The sequence below is a fragment of the Panthera tigris genome, chromosome D3 (genome assembly GCF_018350195.1).
Source record: "Panthera tigris isolate Pti1 chromosome D3, P.tigris_Pti1_mat1.1, whole genome shotgun sequence".
Lineage (NCBI taxonomy): Eukaryota > Metazoa > Chordata > Mammalia > Carnivora > Felidae > Panthera > Panthera tigris.
The window spans coordinates 63422469-63437150 of NC_056671.1; the positions used below are offsets into that span (position 1 = coordinate 63422469).

At 39.5% G+C, this 14682-nt stretch overlaps 1 protein-coding gene across 2 annotated transcripts in view; it reads right to left on the bottom strand.

The window, feature by feature from the left end:
* Positions 1-14107, bottom strand: part of RIT2 (Ras like without CAAX 2) — a 378415-nt gene extending 364308 nt beyond the window's left edge. The window contains exon 1 of one of the 2 annotated variants that reach the window (XM_007081804.3): positions 13938-14107. In XM_007081804.3, coding sequence (XP_007081866.1) covers positions 13938-14040 — 103 coding nt within the window. In that variant the 5' untranslated portion in view covers positions 14041-14107. Of the gene's footprint in view, positions 1-987; positions 1036-13937 lie in introns of those variants that run through there. The other variant, XM_015537413.2, reaches the window with a different exon arrangement.
* Between the last annotated feature and the right edge of the window lie 575 nt (positions 14108-14682).

A 14682-nucleotide genomic window follows, 5' to 3' on the forward strand; every position in this document is an offset into this window, starting at 1 on the left:
TACGTTGGCATATTAAGAAAAAATGTGGACCCGAGAAAAGGATATTGTAAGAAAGTGTTATAAGTCGGCAAGATTTTCAATAAAATAAGTTAGTTTGAAATTGCTATTCGCTATTTAACTGGAGATGTCAAGTAGAGAGAGTTGAATACCTAACCGGAGTTCAGGAAGGAAGTCTGCAATGGAGATATAATGTTTTAGAACTTCTTAAACTTTTTTTTGTGTGGAATTTAGTTTACTTTAAGAATGTGCATGAGAGAAAATTTTACAATTCTCTGGTTGATCACAAAGAGAACACTCCTGCTACCACCACCTATTCGGAAACAAGAACATTTCCTGAACTCGAGTCCCCAACTCCTTCCCTCAATAGGTGGCTAACATCCAAATTTTATAGTGTTAAAATAAACCCATATTTTATTTATTTCCTTCCTTTGTGATATATATATATATATACATATATATATATATATAAAGTGTATATATATATATATACACTTTTAATTTGAGACATACATACGTATACATACTTTAATTATTATTCCTAATTTAATATTAGGAATAATACTACTATAAACACTCTGGCTATGCCTCTTGCCCCACACATGTGTAAGTTTCTGTTGGGTATTTATAGCTAGGAATAGAATTTCTAGGTCATACAGTCAACTTATGCATTTCTTCAGCTTAATACATAGGGCCAAATCATTTTCCACAGTGGTTGTACTAATTTATACTCCTATTACATCCTCGTCTCCATTTGGTATTGTTGTCTCTCACTTTGGTCATTTTAATGATGTCTCCTTCTGGTTTTAATCTACACATAAGTCAAATTTCATTTCATATAAAGATACAAAGATACATAAATACAGCCGTGGGGCTGGATGAAATATTCTAAGAAATTAAAGATGAGGTAAGTTTCAAGGAATAAACCCTGGATCCTCAACATGAAGAGATCAGGAAGAAGAAGAAAAAAGAGCCAGCAAAGTCACTCACCTTATAAGTAGCAGAACTGAATTTCAATGCAAGTCTATTCATCTTCAAAGTCCAGACTGTTTCAGACATGCTGGGCTGTCTCAGAATTATACCCAGGAAAATGCAAATAAGTTCAGAGAGGCAGATAACTGGTGTGCTTGTCACAGCAGAGTATTCTCTGTAAAAATGTTTTCCATTTGCTTTTGTGTGATGAATGAAGTAAGTGGGAGATACATTGTCAAAGGACAGAAAAATATGAAAGGTGTTTGTGGCGTGGGCCTAAAGAAATTATGAAAGCTGATATTAAATTGCTTAAGCTCTTTCATTGTAACCAAGCACATAGAGTGGAGTGAGTAGGTAAACAAAAGGAAGAAAAAGCTCCTAATACTAGCACAGAAAATTTTATTATTTTAATAGTAGCAACCATTTTACCTATGAAGTGGATCTTGCCTTTTTGATTTTAGAGCTTCCTAAAATCAGAAGGAAAGTGTGCTACCTTGATTATAATCTGGTCCTGTGATTGTCTGCTATTCTCAGGGGTTCCTCTTTTCCCTTCATTTTAGAATAGAGGTTGGCAAAATTAAATCATGACCCAGGATGTTTTTCACCCTCACAAGGAAAATTATGTGGAAACTTGTGGTTGCTTTAGAATTCAGAGTTACAATCACAATCTAACTCAGTTTTGCTCAGTATTAATCAAGAAATAATTTTTCATTGAGATGTTCGTAAGCATTTTGAACTAAAAAAAATGCAGGAGTAAGCAAAGTTCTACAGGCTATTTACTAAGGTTTTTCCAGAACATTTCATAAAATGATTTTCTTCCATCCCCCCTTCCTCCCGGTGTCCAGGGGAAAATGGTTTGGTAAATAAAATGAGTTATTATCAGTGTCTCAGCTGTCAGATATCCCAGTCTCTCGGCTTTCAAGGAATGTGTACCATTCCGATTCTACAGTATCTGTCTGGCACATAATCCCTTCTTACAACATGGCATGTGAATCTTACTTATTCTTGCCTATCTGCCAAATTTTGATCCACAACCTTACTTTGACCTCTTAATGCTATGGAGCATCCCGTACATCGAGTGGAATTATTCATCTTCAAATCCATTGCCACCAAAAAGTATTCATGCTAGTCTGAGCCTAGGTTCCTCCCAAGCCATAGCCTCCCCCACACTCACATACCTGCTATACTTCTATTGGTTCCAATTTCTTTCTCTTAGATTCATGGGTCTTTGTATTACAGAATTTTAGAATATTGCTTAGTTTTATTTCACTACATAAGTGTGATGTCTTACTCCCTGTCCTTTCCCAAAAATGAGAGGGGGGAATTGAATTTATAAATATTTTTTGAGAATTTACTACCATGCATTTCATGGGAGAGAAAAGACAATATAAAATCTATTTCCTATCCTGCAGGAATTTGCATTCAAGATGGGAAGTATAAAAAGGCTGCAAGTTACATAAAAATGAACGATTTAAATAACATTTTAAGACCACAAACCAGATACTAGAAGAATCTGTATAATTGTGAACAGTTGTGAAATGAACAGTCAGAAAGAATTTTAAGTGTAAGAGGACAAATGTTAGACTAGAGTAGACCGGGAAGATATTAAGGAGAAGAAAATACTTGTGCAGAATCTGGAAGGAAATACAAAACTGGATAAATTGAGAGAAAGGATAAGAGAACTCACGTTGGGATAATTATGTGAATACTATAGGCAAGAAGCCTCAAGGATTTGAAAGACTAAAAGTAGAATAATTTGTCTGGAAGACAGATCATTCTGGTAGTCTCATGGATCTTTTTAGATCAGGGCATAGCTCACACAGAGGGAGGGGGAAAGACAGAGACAGAGAGACTGAGACAGAAATGAGAGATACAGTGCAACAAATCATATCATACCAGGGCCAACATAAAATAACATTTCTGCAGCACCCTGGCCTTTGTAACCTCAGTTCTGGATCTGAGTACCTGGCTTATACTTCATCTGATTCCATTAGCACAGTATTCTTGACTCCATTTCAACCCATCACTGACCCCTCCTGGCTTCTAACATTTGTTTCTATTCTGTGGTTCCCAAATTTCTGCCCTATCCAGATTGATTCCTCTGTGCCATCCAGTACAACTCTCCCTATGTGTCCAGCCTTGGGGATGCCTCTTTGATGATTAGTTGATGGATAGTCCCACATGGTCTCAGACATCAGGAATCCTGTGGGCTTTGGATGTCAGCCTGTTGGCAATGGGCAAGCCACAGATGACATCTGAGAAGAAGAAAGAAGCAAAACAGAATCTCAGACAGTTGTCCTGATGGTGATATGGGGAGCAAAAAGCAATGGGATGTGGTGGGTTAAAAAATGATGGGAGGAGACCAATTAGTTAAAGTACAATTCAATTTCAAATAACAGATGTGCCCCCTGTGCTTCTAAATAAAGAGTCTGATTTTTTCCATTTAAAAAAATCTATATGTGTAGCTTATTATTAGCTGTTCCTGCAACCATTAAATAGGACTCTCCATTTCAATGTAGCAATGCTGCTACTATGGAGAACAAAGGGAACATATTATTATTCAAAATTTATTAAAACAACACATGTATCAGAAAAATTCATTTCAGTCCAAATTTAGGCATAGGCATGCTCTTTTATAAACAGTAGCCCTTACAAGCAGACCCTTTTTAGTTATTGTAGCAGGCAGGCAATTGTCTTCAAATCCTCAAATCCTTTCCCTACAAGGCAATGGTGTGTGTGTGTGTGTGTGTGTGTGTGTGTGTGTGTGTGTGTGTGTGATGGGTCAATTAGGATGAATAAAGGGATTGTTTACTAGGGTAACTAGCAAACCACCATTATTATTGTCACCGAAATTACTACTCAAGAGACTAAAGCTGAATCTAATCAATATAAGGACATAGAGAGCAAGAGCAGGCAGAGAGCAAGTGGATATACAATGACACATTTACAATATTCAACCCAAATTGCATTTTCCTGTAACACATTGAAAGATCTTCCATCACTCTCCCCCACCCTACTGAGATAAACTGCCTTAGGTGGAGGTATGGAGATAGGAAGGAGGGAAGGAAGGGAAGGTGAAAGGGAGGAAGGGAGGGAGGACAGCAAGTAACAAGTTTAATAAGAATGGAATTTCTTGGGCACTATACTTCACATTTTTATTTAATATTTTATTTTTTAAAGCATTTTTAAAATGTTTTTTTAAATTTTTTTATTTTTGAGAGAGAGAGAGAGAGAGCAAGCAGGGGAGGGACAGAGAGAGAGGGAGACACAGAATCTAAAGCAGGCTCCAGGCTCGGAGCTGTCAGCACAGAGCCTGACATGAGGCTTGAACTCACAATCTGTGAGATCATGACCTGAGCCGAAGTTGGACACTTAACTGACTGAGCCACCCAGGCACCCCTACTTAATATTTTCTAATATCATCTATGTAGCAACTCTTTGAGGTAATTATAAATAACACCATTTTTTTTTAGAATGGGGAAAATGGAGAGTCAAAGGGCTTGCTTGGTCCATGCAAGGTCAGATGCTATTAAAGACAAATAGTTTTTAAAAAAAATGTCCATTCATGTTATATGTGCTATTCAGCACTTACGACGTGCCAGGTTTTGTTATAAATACCCAAGCATGAGTCATTGCAGTCAGTAAAGTTAATATCCCTATCTAGAGATGAGAAAACATAAAATCTGGGTTTCTGCATGCTCAAACCTGAAGTTCACATTGTTCTGTTCTGATTTCTATGCTGAGGCCTCAGACTGCAGATGAAGGGCAGATCAAGAGCATGGATGGTGAGTGGTCTAGTGTACAATGTTTCAGAGCTTGGGATCTGGCAAACGCTGACTCCTGCAGGCCCCCTCCTCCAGTCTCTCCACGAGCCTCACTTTTGTCTTCTGTCAGCTAAGGATAATCACCACAGCTACACGGCAGTGGTTTGTGAGGATTCCATGAATTAATGTACAGAAAGCACTTACAACAGAGTTGGGCCCATTGAAGACTCAGAAATACGGGCTCTTATCTTCCCTGGGCCAAGAAGTTGAAAGACAGAGCAATAGTTTGGACAGAACAGAAATCATCCCTCCTTGTGGGTACACAGAGGCTTAAGCATGGGCATATGCTGACATGTTTGTTTCTAATTTTATTTATTTATTTATTTATTTATTTATTTATTTATTTATTTATTTTAGAGACGGAGAGAGAGAGCGTATGAGCCGGATAGAGGGGCGGAGGGACACACACACACACACATACACACACACACACACACAGAGAGAGAGAGAGAGAGAGAGAGAGAAAGAGAGAGAATCTTAAGCAGGCTCTACACTCAGCACACGGGGCTCGATCCCATGACCCTAGGATCATGACCTGAGCTGAAATCAAGAGTCAGATGCTCAACCGACTGAACCACCCAGGCACCCCTGTTTCTCATTTTAAAGCATGTTAAGAGAAACTTTGGAGTGATAAATCATGTAAGGTTTCCTTATCTATTCAATACATAACTACTCAAACACCCGAACAATGCCTCTCTGTACAAGCAGTCTTCTGAACAAAGACCTCCCCCTACCACACAACTTACCTAATGAGTTAAAAATCCTCATCTGGTGTCTTATTGTGAGATCACCAATTTTCTATACAGTCTTATTTCAGTTCAAGTAAAACTTTTTTTCCTGGGATTCTAAACCTTGTGCATCCTCTGATTCCCTTCTCAATACAACATCTTCAGCTTCCTCCCACATCCTCCCGCATACTCCATGCTTCACGCACACTCCAGGGAGAATCTGGCACAGACTACTATCTCTCCGGGTCACTTGGCCGTGGCAGGATGCTCAGGGACCTGCGAGTGCGGAGGCTCGAGCAGGTCATGTTCCAATGCCGATGTGGTGGTGTTGGCAGAGCAGGGTCATGGCAGGCGGAAAGGGCAGGAGGGATTACCTGGCACAGTTGGCAGTAGGGACACTTAGCTGGTGCCTGCTGATGAACCAAAAGAGCAGATGGCACTGCTCGGTGATGGTTGTCAGAGGGCTGACATTTATGAGCAAAACCCAAGTGACTGAGTTGAAACATTGCTGGGCCTTGTAAATAACAGCCAAATTCAGTGATAAGAGAGTTTCAGACATTCTTATGAGCAATGCAGAGGACTGCCCTCCATCAGTGTACATACATTCATGTTGCCATTGCAGCGCAAAGACACACACACACACACACACACACCACCACCACCACCACCACACACACACCAGTCACCATCAGCAGCCCAAACTTCAGTTAAGAGAAGCAGATTTTATGCTGGTTTACAAAAGGCAGCATGATTCAATGGAAAAGTCCATCATCCAAGAAGCCAAGAGGTCATGAGGCTTCTGGTTCCAGCGCTGTAGCTGAGCAAGTGAGCCACCTATGGGAAGTTCTTCTAACTTCCTGACACACAAAGTACATTGTTTTCAAAATACCACTAGTACATCTCTCCCTTTGCACCTCTCCCGTTGCACTACAGTTCACCTCTTTCACCCCCCTAGACAGGGTGGGGGTTGTAATTCCTGCTAATAGTTCAAGGCCTTTTGCAGGCGTAGGCACACAGACACACACCGATGTACACAGATACACACACACACACATGCACACACACACGTGCAAGACTCACACAGACATGCACACATGCAAGACACACATAGACACACACAGATATACACACATGCACACAGACACATACAGATATACACACATGCACACACACACAGAGACAAAGATATGCAAGCACATAAGACACACATGCAGATACACACACTTGCACACATGCACACACAGATGTACACAGATATACCGACATACACAGATATGCACACACAGACACACACAGATACATATACATGTGCACAGACATGCACATACACACACACACCATCTATTCTTATTAAATAAATGAACAAAGAAGGTTATTTCCCATTTGTGACCTGGAGTTACTTTCAATTACTCTTGTAATGTACACGTATAGAGAAAACATTCTCCCTAAGACAGATCAGCACCTAAGAGATTACAAAAACCCACCTGATACATCAATTACTCATTTACTTCCTTAATTAACATGATCCCAGCTTTTAATAGTTTCTTATTACTGAGTTACTTGATTTTGTCCAGGCCCCTGAATAGACCAGGATGTGAAATATCATCAGCGCCTACATCCTGTTGGTCAGAACTTCCCATGCCTCCCCCGACTATACCTAACAAGGGCAGTCTTTGTTGTTTCTGTAGAAAATTAAAATTTGCCACATACTTTGGTATATATGATTTTGTCTGTCTGAAATATAACTGTGAAGATTCAGTTGAAATCAGGACTCACATTCACTGCATCATCTCCTCAAGAAATAAAACAAAAACTCTCAGGGTGGGAAAATGAAAATAAGTACTTAATTGATATATGTATGTGTGGGTGCCTTGGGCTCATCATTTCATATCTCTGTGTTTCTGGGCACATTACTTTTTCTGTGGGCCTCAGTTTTCTCATGTATAAAGTGCACACACTAACATCTACTTCACAAGATCAAGGTGAGGAGTGAATGGGGTCGGATGAATGCAATAGGTCATTGGCCCCCAGGGCTCCAAAGTGGATGTGTAAATGTAAGAAGCCCAGCAGCATATGGATAGCCAGGGGTCAATGCAAGTTCATTCATCTCCAGGTCCTTTTTCTGATAAAGACACAGGAAGGTACTAAGTCTCTTTTATCAGTTTAAAATCTATAGAGTGCATATAATCTTGGAAATATTGTTCGTCAACACCTTTTACCTAAATTACACTTTCAATCATTATTTGAGCAAGTAGATACCAATTTACTTTTCTACTAGCCTTACTTGGAACCTCTTGGCCAATGCTTGCTGACAGGATTACAGTGACTGATGATGTGCAGTATAATTAGGGTGGTGACAATGAAGGGTGAGAACGGAGAGCCTCTGAGTCTTGAAATCCTTTCATTTTTCCCTTGTTTGTTTTTCTTTGCCTTTGCATTCCAGAGGGTTCAAATAACACGTGGTCATGATGTGACAATTATTCAGCTTTGTCAGATCCAAAGTTCTGCTAATGAGGTAAAACACAGAGCCTTAGGGACATGGGTGATGCACTTGGTTGTTTGCCTTGATTTAATTCATCAGATAAAGGCTCGATTTTCTACCTGCTTATACCAATTCATTTCGGTTGAAGGAATTGGTTTTGTGCTGCTTTCTGTTTACCTCAGAAAATATTGTTACTGCTTTCATTTGATAAAATCCTGCTTCACAAAACTCAATGTATAAAAGAGACAAATTGCAGAAGAATGTGGCGCAGAGTATGATTGCCTATTTTATAAATGAGTTTCCTCTTTACAAAAAATTCACAATAGATGCATTCTAATAAATTCTGAGTTCCCTAATACTTTTTATGTTTTCACCTTATTTGCTTTGTTTGGTTTTACTTTTCACAGTTCTCTAAGAGAGTTTTAAAGCATAACTCGGGGAGATTTTTCCAAATGCTCCCATAGACACCAAGTTATCAAGATCCCTCCATGAAAAGTGATAGTCCTCACATTGCTTTTTCTCTTTGTATGCCCTGTTCCCATTAAATTATCTTCCTCTCCATACCCCACGCTGTCTGTACTTTTCCTTCTCAACTTCAAGAAATCGTGCTCATCACTTAACACTCAATTCAAGTATCCTCTCTGCTGAGATTCCTTCTTAGCCTTTGCATGCAGATTTAGCCACTGCTTACCCTGAGCTCCAACAGTTCTTATGTCACAGGCCTGATATAAACTTATCACTTTGTGGTATGCAACATATTTCCCCCCATGAGATAGTGAGTTCCTGGAGTCCAGGGGTCATGTCTGCAATAGCAGAGAGGGATATCACCCTGTCTCTTCCCAGTCACTTGCAAAATATTTCATATGAATTTCACCCTTGACAAAATTTCACACAAAATTTTACCAAGGTAATTCCAAAATGTATCCCGGGGAGTAAAGAAGACCATGTAGACCTCATCTGATGTTTGGATACTTTCTCTACTTTTCTCACAAAATCTGATAGAAAAAAATTTTGAGTTAGAAACATGAGTTACTTTCCTATTTCTTTTTTTTTTTTAATTTTTCTTTTAAGTTTATTTATTTTGAGAGAGAGAGCAAGCAGGGAAGGGCAGAGAAAGAGAATCCCAAGCAGGCTCCAGCTGTCAGAGTGGAGCCCGATGAGGGGCTTGAATTCAGGAATTGCGAGATCATGACCTGAGCCGAAATCAAGAGTCAGACACTTAACTGACTAAGCCCCCTATTTCTTACTTACTTCTGTGTACTCTTGGGCAAATCAGTACCTCTTTGCCTCAGATGCCTCATCTGACCTCAAGGAATAAATGACCCACTCCCCTCAAATTATTTTACCCTCGACTCAGATCATAAAACAGAATAGGAAAAGAATGTATCTTGGAAAGTAAGATCACATTATTATTGGATGAGATTTGCTGAATAATTTGAGTCTGAACTGGAAGAACCAGATGCGAATGCAGAGGAAGAAAGCAGATACTTGCCATGCTCGGTCATGGAGGAAAAGCCTTTGTATTATAAAACTACAGAGACAGGGAAAGGAAAATGTTTAAAACAGCTACGAGGATTGTTTAGACTCCACTAAACTCTTAAGCCATAGCTGTGAGATTTTATTATTTTCTGTTATGAGGGAGGGGAAGGGATGGTAGGCAGTGGAACAAAGAGCGATGGAGACTAGAATGTGCCTAATTTATACCAAATTAATTGCATAATAGGTCCAATTTTTATTTATGATACCCTTTATAAAAACTTGGTTATGGAGTAAAAGCAGCTTCGTGGGGGTCAGGAGAACTGTGTTCCAGATGTGACTCTGCCACAACTGTAGCATGAATTTGGCATGTTCTTTCAACTCCTGGGGACTTGATTTCCCATATATTTTTTAATGTTTTTATTTTTTTTTTTTTGAGAGAGAGAGAGACAGAGCATGAGAGGGAGAGGGGCAGAGATAGATGGAGACACAGGATCCAAAGCAGGCTCCAAGCTCCAAGCTGTCAGCAGAGCCCGATGCAAGGCTCGAACTCACAAACCATGAGATCATGACCTGAGCTGAATTCAGACACTTAACTGACTGAGCCACACAGGTGCCCCAATTTCTCATCTTTCAAATAGGGTGAGGACTATTTCTTGTTTATCCTGTTTACTCAGTACTTATAGGGCTCTTAGCTACTATTAGGTATTTCTTTTAATTATGTGTATATAAATATGATACAAATGTTTTTATTTATAAATAATATAAATGTTATGTATGTTTACTTATATTCACTTAAAGATTAAAAATATATAGATGTGTAAATGAAAGTGTTAGTCTAGATGGTAGAAATCTCTTTTATGTTTTAAAAAACTGTTTTTTTTAAATTTTTTAATGTTTATTTATTATTGACAGAGAGAGAGAGACAGAGCATGAGTGGGGGAGGGGCAGAGAGAGAGGGAGACACATAATCTGAAACAGGCTCCAGGCTCTGAGCTGTCAGCACAGAGCCCGATGTGGGGCTGGAACTTACAGACAGTGAGATCATGACCTGAGCCGAAGTCAGACGCTCAACCGACTGAGCCACCCAGGTGCCCCTTAAAAAACTTTTTGATGTTTATTTATTTTTGAGAGAGATAAAGAAAGAGTGTGAGTGGGGGAGAGGCAGAGAGAGAAGGAGACAGACTCCAAAGCAGGCTCCAGGCTCTGAACTGTGAGCATAGAGCCTGATGCGGGGCTTGAACCCACGAACCAAGAGATCATGATCTGAGCCAAAGTAGGCTGCTTAACTGACTGAGCCACCCAGGCGCCCAGAAATATTTTTTAGCTATAACATTCAAGTAGAGAATGCCTTACCAACAGGCCTATTTTCTGCTTGACTGTAAGTGTTAAAACTCTTTGCAATTCCCTCCGTGGCATTAAATATAATGTAGAAGAGTCAGTTAAAACTTCACAGACTTCTATTATTACCTCAATGACCAAGCACAAGTGGTCACTCTGGGCTTCAGTTTTTCCATTTGCAAGATGGTGACAGCTAATTAGATTGTGGTTAAGACTGGATATAAGCATGAAAACCATATACCCATATCTGCCACACAAATGTTTACTTCATTTTTGTTTCCTCTCTGTAGGAACTAGCACAGGGCCCATGCATAGTATGTGCTCAAAAACGTGTTGATTGGTGGTTGGAGATTTATCAAACACAGTACATTTATTTACCCATGCATTTTAAATCTTGTGGGAATTCCTGTTTTAGTAAAGTTACAAGCCCCACCCCCCCGCCCCCAAATTCCCTACTCACTAAAGGATATCTTAGTAAAATAGGGACAGGGAGAAAAAGCTAATTTCACAGTAAGCATAGACAATCTCCAAGATTCTGTTCATTTAAAAATTATGGTTCCTGTAAATTGAATTTCTCATTCATGTACAAGGCTGACTTGGAATAAGTCAGAATTAGAGACAGATGATAGCTTGATACATCTTCTTTAGTTTCTTCAGAACACAGACTTCTTGAAATCCCTTCATACAATCTCCCTTAATTGGTTTGTACAATTCTTTAACATAAACCACTGAAACTGTGGGAAGAAAAGTAAATTTGGCCTTTGTTGACCCAGATACTCAGCAATACAAAAAGTGGCTTTTTTATTAAAAAAATATTTTAGTTCATTTGAAAGCAAACATTTTAACCTTCAAAAGAAGGTTCATAGTGAGAATCAGTGCTTGAACATTTATCAACTGTTAACACCAATGAATCATAGGGGCAAAACCCAAGAGCAAGATGTGATTCCATCACTCTGCTTCCCAACATTTAGCCATAAGGACAGACTTTTTTGGACGTGGAACTGTACTAGGAATTCTATTCTCTCTAAAGTAACAGCTAAGTACACTATTAATAAAATCAGTACAATGGAACTATTTGCTCTCTTTTATCCTTAACCATCTCAGAGGTGACCTGGCTACTCCTGTCTTAATCATACTGAATAAGTTTCGCTCAACTATATAATGTGCACACTGAAGGTGAGAGCAACCCAGCATTTTGTTACATCAAAAATTTCTGCCAACATTTTGTTATGTCAAAAATGCCTGGTTATTAGAAAGGTGACAATGATTAGTCACTACAAATAATATATGGGGAAGGTCAAAACAGTAGACTAATATCACCTCCAGGATAAGTACATTGCTGAAGGATGCCACTGTCTTACACCTCCTGTCTCCAAGGTCCATTTCCATGGAATATGACTAAAAACTAGTCACTCTATTCCCACATCCCCCAAGCTCCTGGTGAAACAGGAAAACAACAAGCCAGCAAACAAAGGTAATACATGGGCACATTATGGGACTGTTGCAGCGTCTTTGACCTCACACACCCCTGGTGGCATTTCTGTTCATTTGGCTCCCGCCTTTTTCTTAGATCTGTTTCTCTCCTGTTTTATTCTCAAATTGTTCTACCTCATTGTATCTAACTGACTATATTCTTTAAAAAGATAGCTTTATTTTGTATGGACTATTTACTCTTTATCCTTCCTCCTTCCCCTCCTTCCCTAATCCTCACCTATTTCGACTCTTCCCCTTTCAAATCATCACATTAAAGAAGAAAAGCTTGTAGAAAATTCCTCACTCCTACACAGTTGCAAAGTGTTACACTTCACATTTCCTAACTACATGAGATGATTTATTTTTCTCACTTGGACAAGCATTTAACAATTGGCCAAGTCCAGATCCACCTATTCTTTTTTTTTTATAATACCTTGTTGTATTCTTTTTAGGAGGGTGTTGGGGGTATTCAACTTTATGTCTCTCCCCAGTTTTCTAACCTCCTTACCTTTGCTGTCTGCTAGAATCTCACTCCCTATTCTCTTTCCTTTACTGATCAACTTTCTTACCACTTGTGGACTCACTACCAAAGTTATCAGCCTTTTGGTGGGGGGTTATGCCAAGAGTGTTGCCTCAACTTTGAATCTTTTTGTCAAGCATAAAACTGTTGAGGTGTTTTTTGTTGTGGTTACTTTTTGCCAGCGTTAACTCTTAATATTTCTTTTGTCTTCTGGCATCCCCACAGATGTATCCCCCCCCGTGGGGATCTTTTTGTATTTATAGAAAAAAAGTTATATTTGCCTTTTTATTTTCTATTGATAACCATAGCCCCAAGATATTCTTTCACCATTTGATCAGCCTCAAACACTACTATTTTTTGTTTTAATTTGTTCTATTTGGCCTTTTGAGCCCCTCAAGAAACCCAACCACTGACAACTTTTTTTTTAATGTAGCATAACAAATGTACCAGTGTTTACTTCCATTAGCATTCCATATCCTTTTATGTTTGTAGCTTTCTCTTCTAAATCTGTTTAACCACAAAATATGATTCGATCACCCTGCTCAAGTTCCACAAAGAATACCATCTTTCAACCTCTGTCACTTTCTTCCAGACATTCAAAGACCACACCATGCTAGATCAGATCAGAGATAAGGAAAGAGGACAGGAAGCTCCTAATCAAAGAAATAAACACAACCATCAGCACTGATAATCCTGCCTGTGTGTCTGCCTTTGCATATGTGTGTTTCATTGCATATTCATAGCACCTTTTTCTTTATGGGAGTATTTTTGAGAACAGGAGAATATTTTCCCATACCAGGACTATTTCATAAATATGTTATTAATTATTTTTTAAAAATTGGACATAGAAATTGCGATCAAATATCACCTAGCAGAAATCAAAGCAACAAAAAAGATCTTAAGTTCTACACATTATCACTGGCTGTCGTTCCATTCTCCCGACTCATCTACATCTTTTTAACAGTCCTTATTACTTTTAAACATCCTGCCAGATACTTGGTGTTTACCTGCCATAGCTAGCTAGCCCCCGACGGCAGTATTATTATCATTATCATCATTATTGACTCTATAGAGTTGCCTCTCCAGAGCTCCCTCCTTCCCCAGCATTTGGTATTAAAACTTACCGCTTTTACCAACTCCCCCAGCTCCCAGCATTACCACCTTGTACTCTCTGGACCCGCCTGATGCGCGGCTGGGGGAGCAGCTGGCTTCGCTTTCTACCTCCATCTTACCCGAGAGACGGGAGGAGAAAAAAGAAAGAAAAAGTCGCCCGTGTCAGGTGCTCGCTCAGATATTAAGCAACTCTAAAACTGTGTCAAAAGAAAGGTTTAGTAGGAGGTAAGAACCATCAGCGCCGGGCTGGCTGCTGGTCCTGTGCTGGAGCGGGTCTCATAGCAACCACGTCAATTGCTTCCAATAAAAATCTGGCTTTTATATCCCCCCTCCTTCCGATCCTTCACTCTCCCATCTCCCGCGATCTCTCTCATTCTCTGTCTCTGTCTGTTTGGGTTTTTTCCCCCCTTTCCTGCCTCTGCTTCTTTCTTCCTTCCCCTTCCTCACTCTCTCCTTTCCCTCTCCTGCCCCCTGCTTGGTGGCAGTTGTTAGAAGCACACATTTGGCTACTTTCCAGCCTGGGCTGCTAGAATAGAGTGAATCTGAGACTTGGAGGATGCTACGTCTCACAGGCTGACTTCTGTAGCTACAGCGTCAAAGACATTATTTTCTTTTAATCAGAGTCAGTTAATGAAGAAAGATGTCTGTTGCTTATCCCCTTGCTTTTATCACCATCTTCTTGCAGTTTTCATTCTGGGGAAAAGAGATGTTACCAATTTAGAAGGGGGAAAACAAACAAACAAACAAACAAACAAA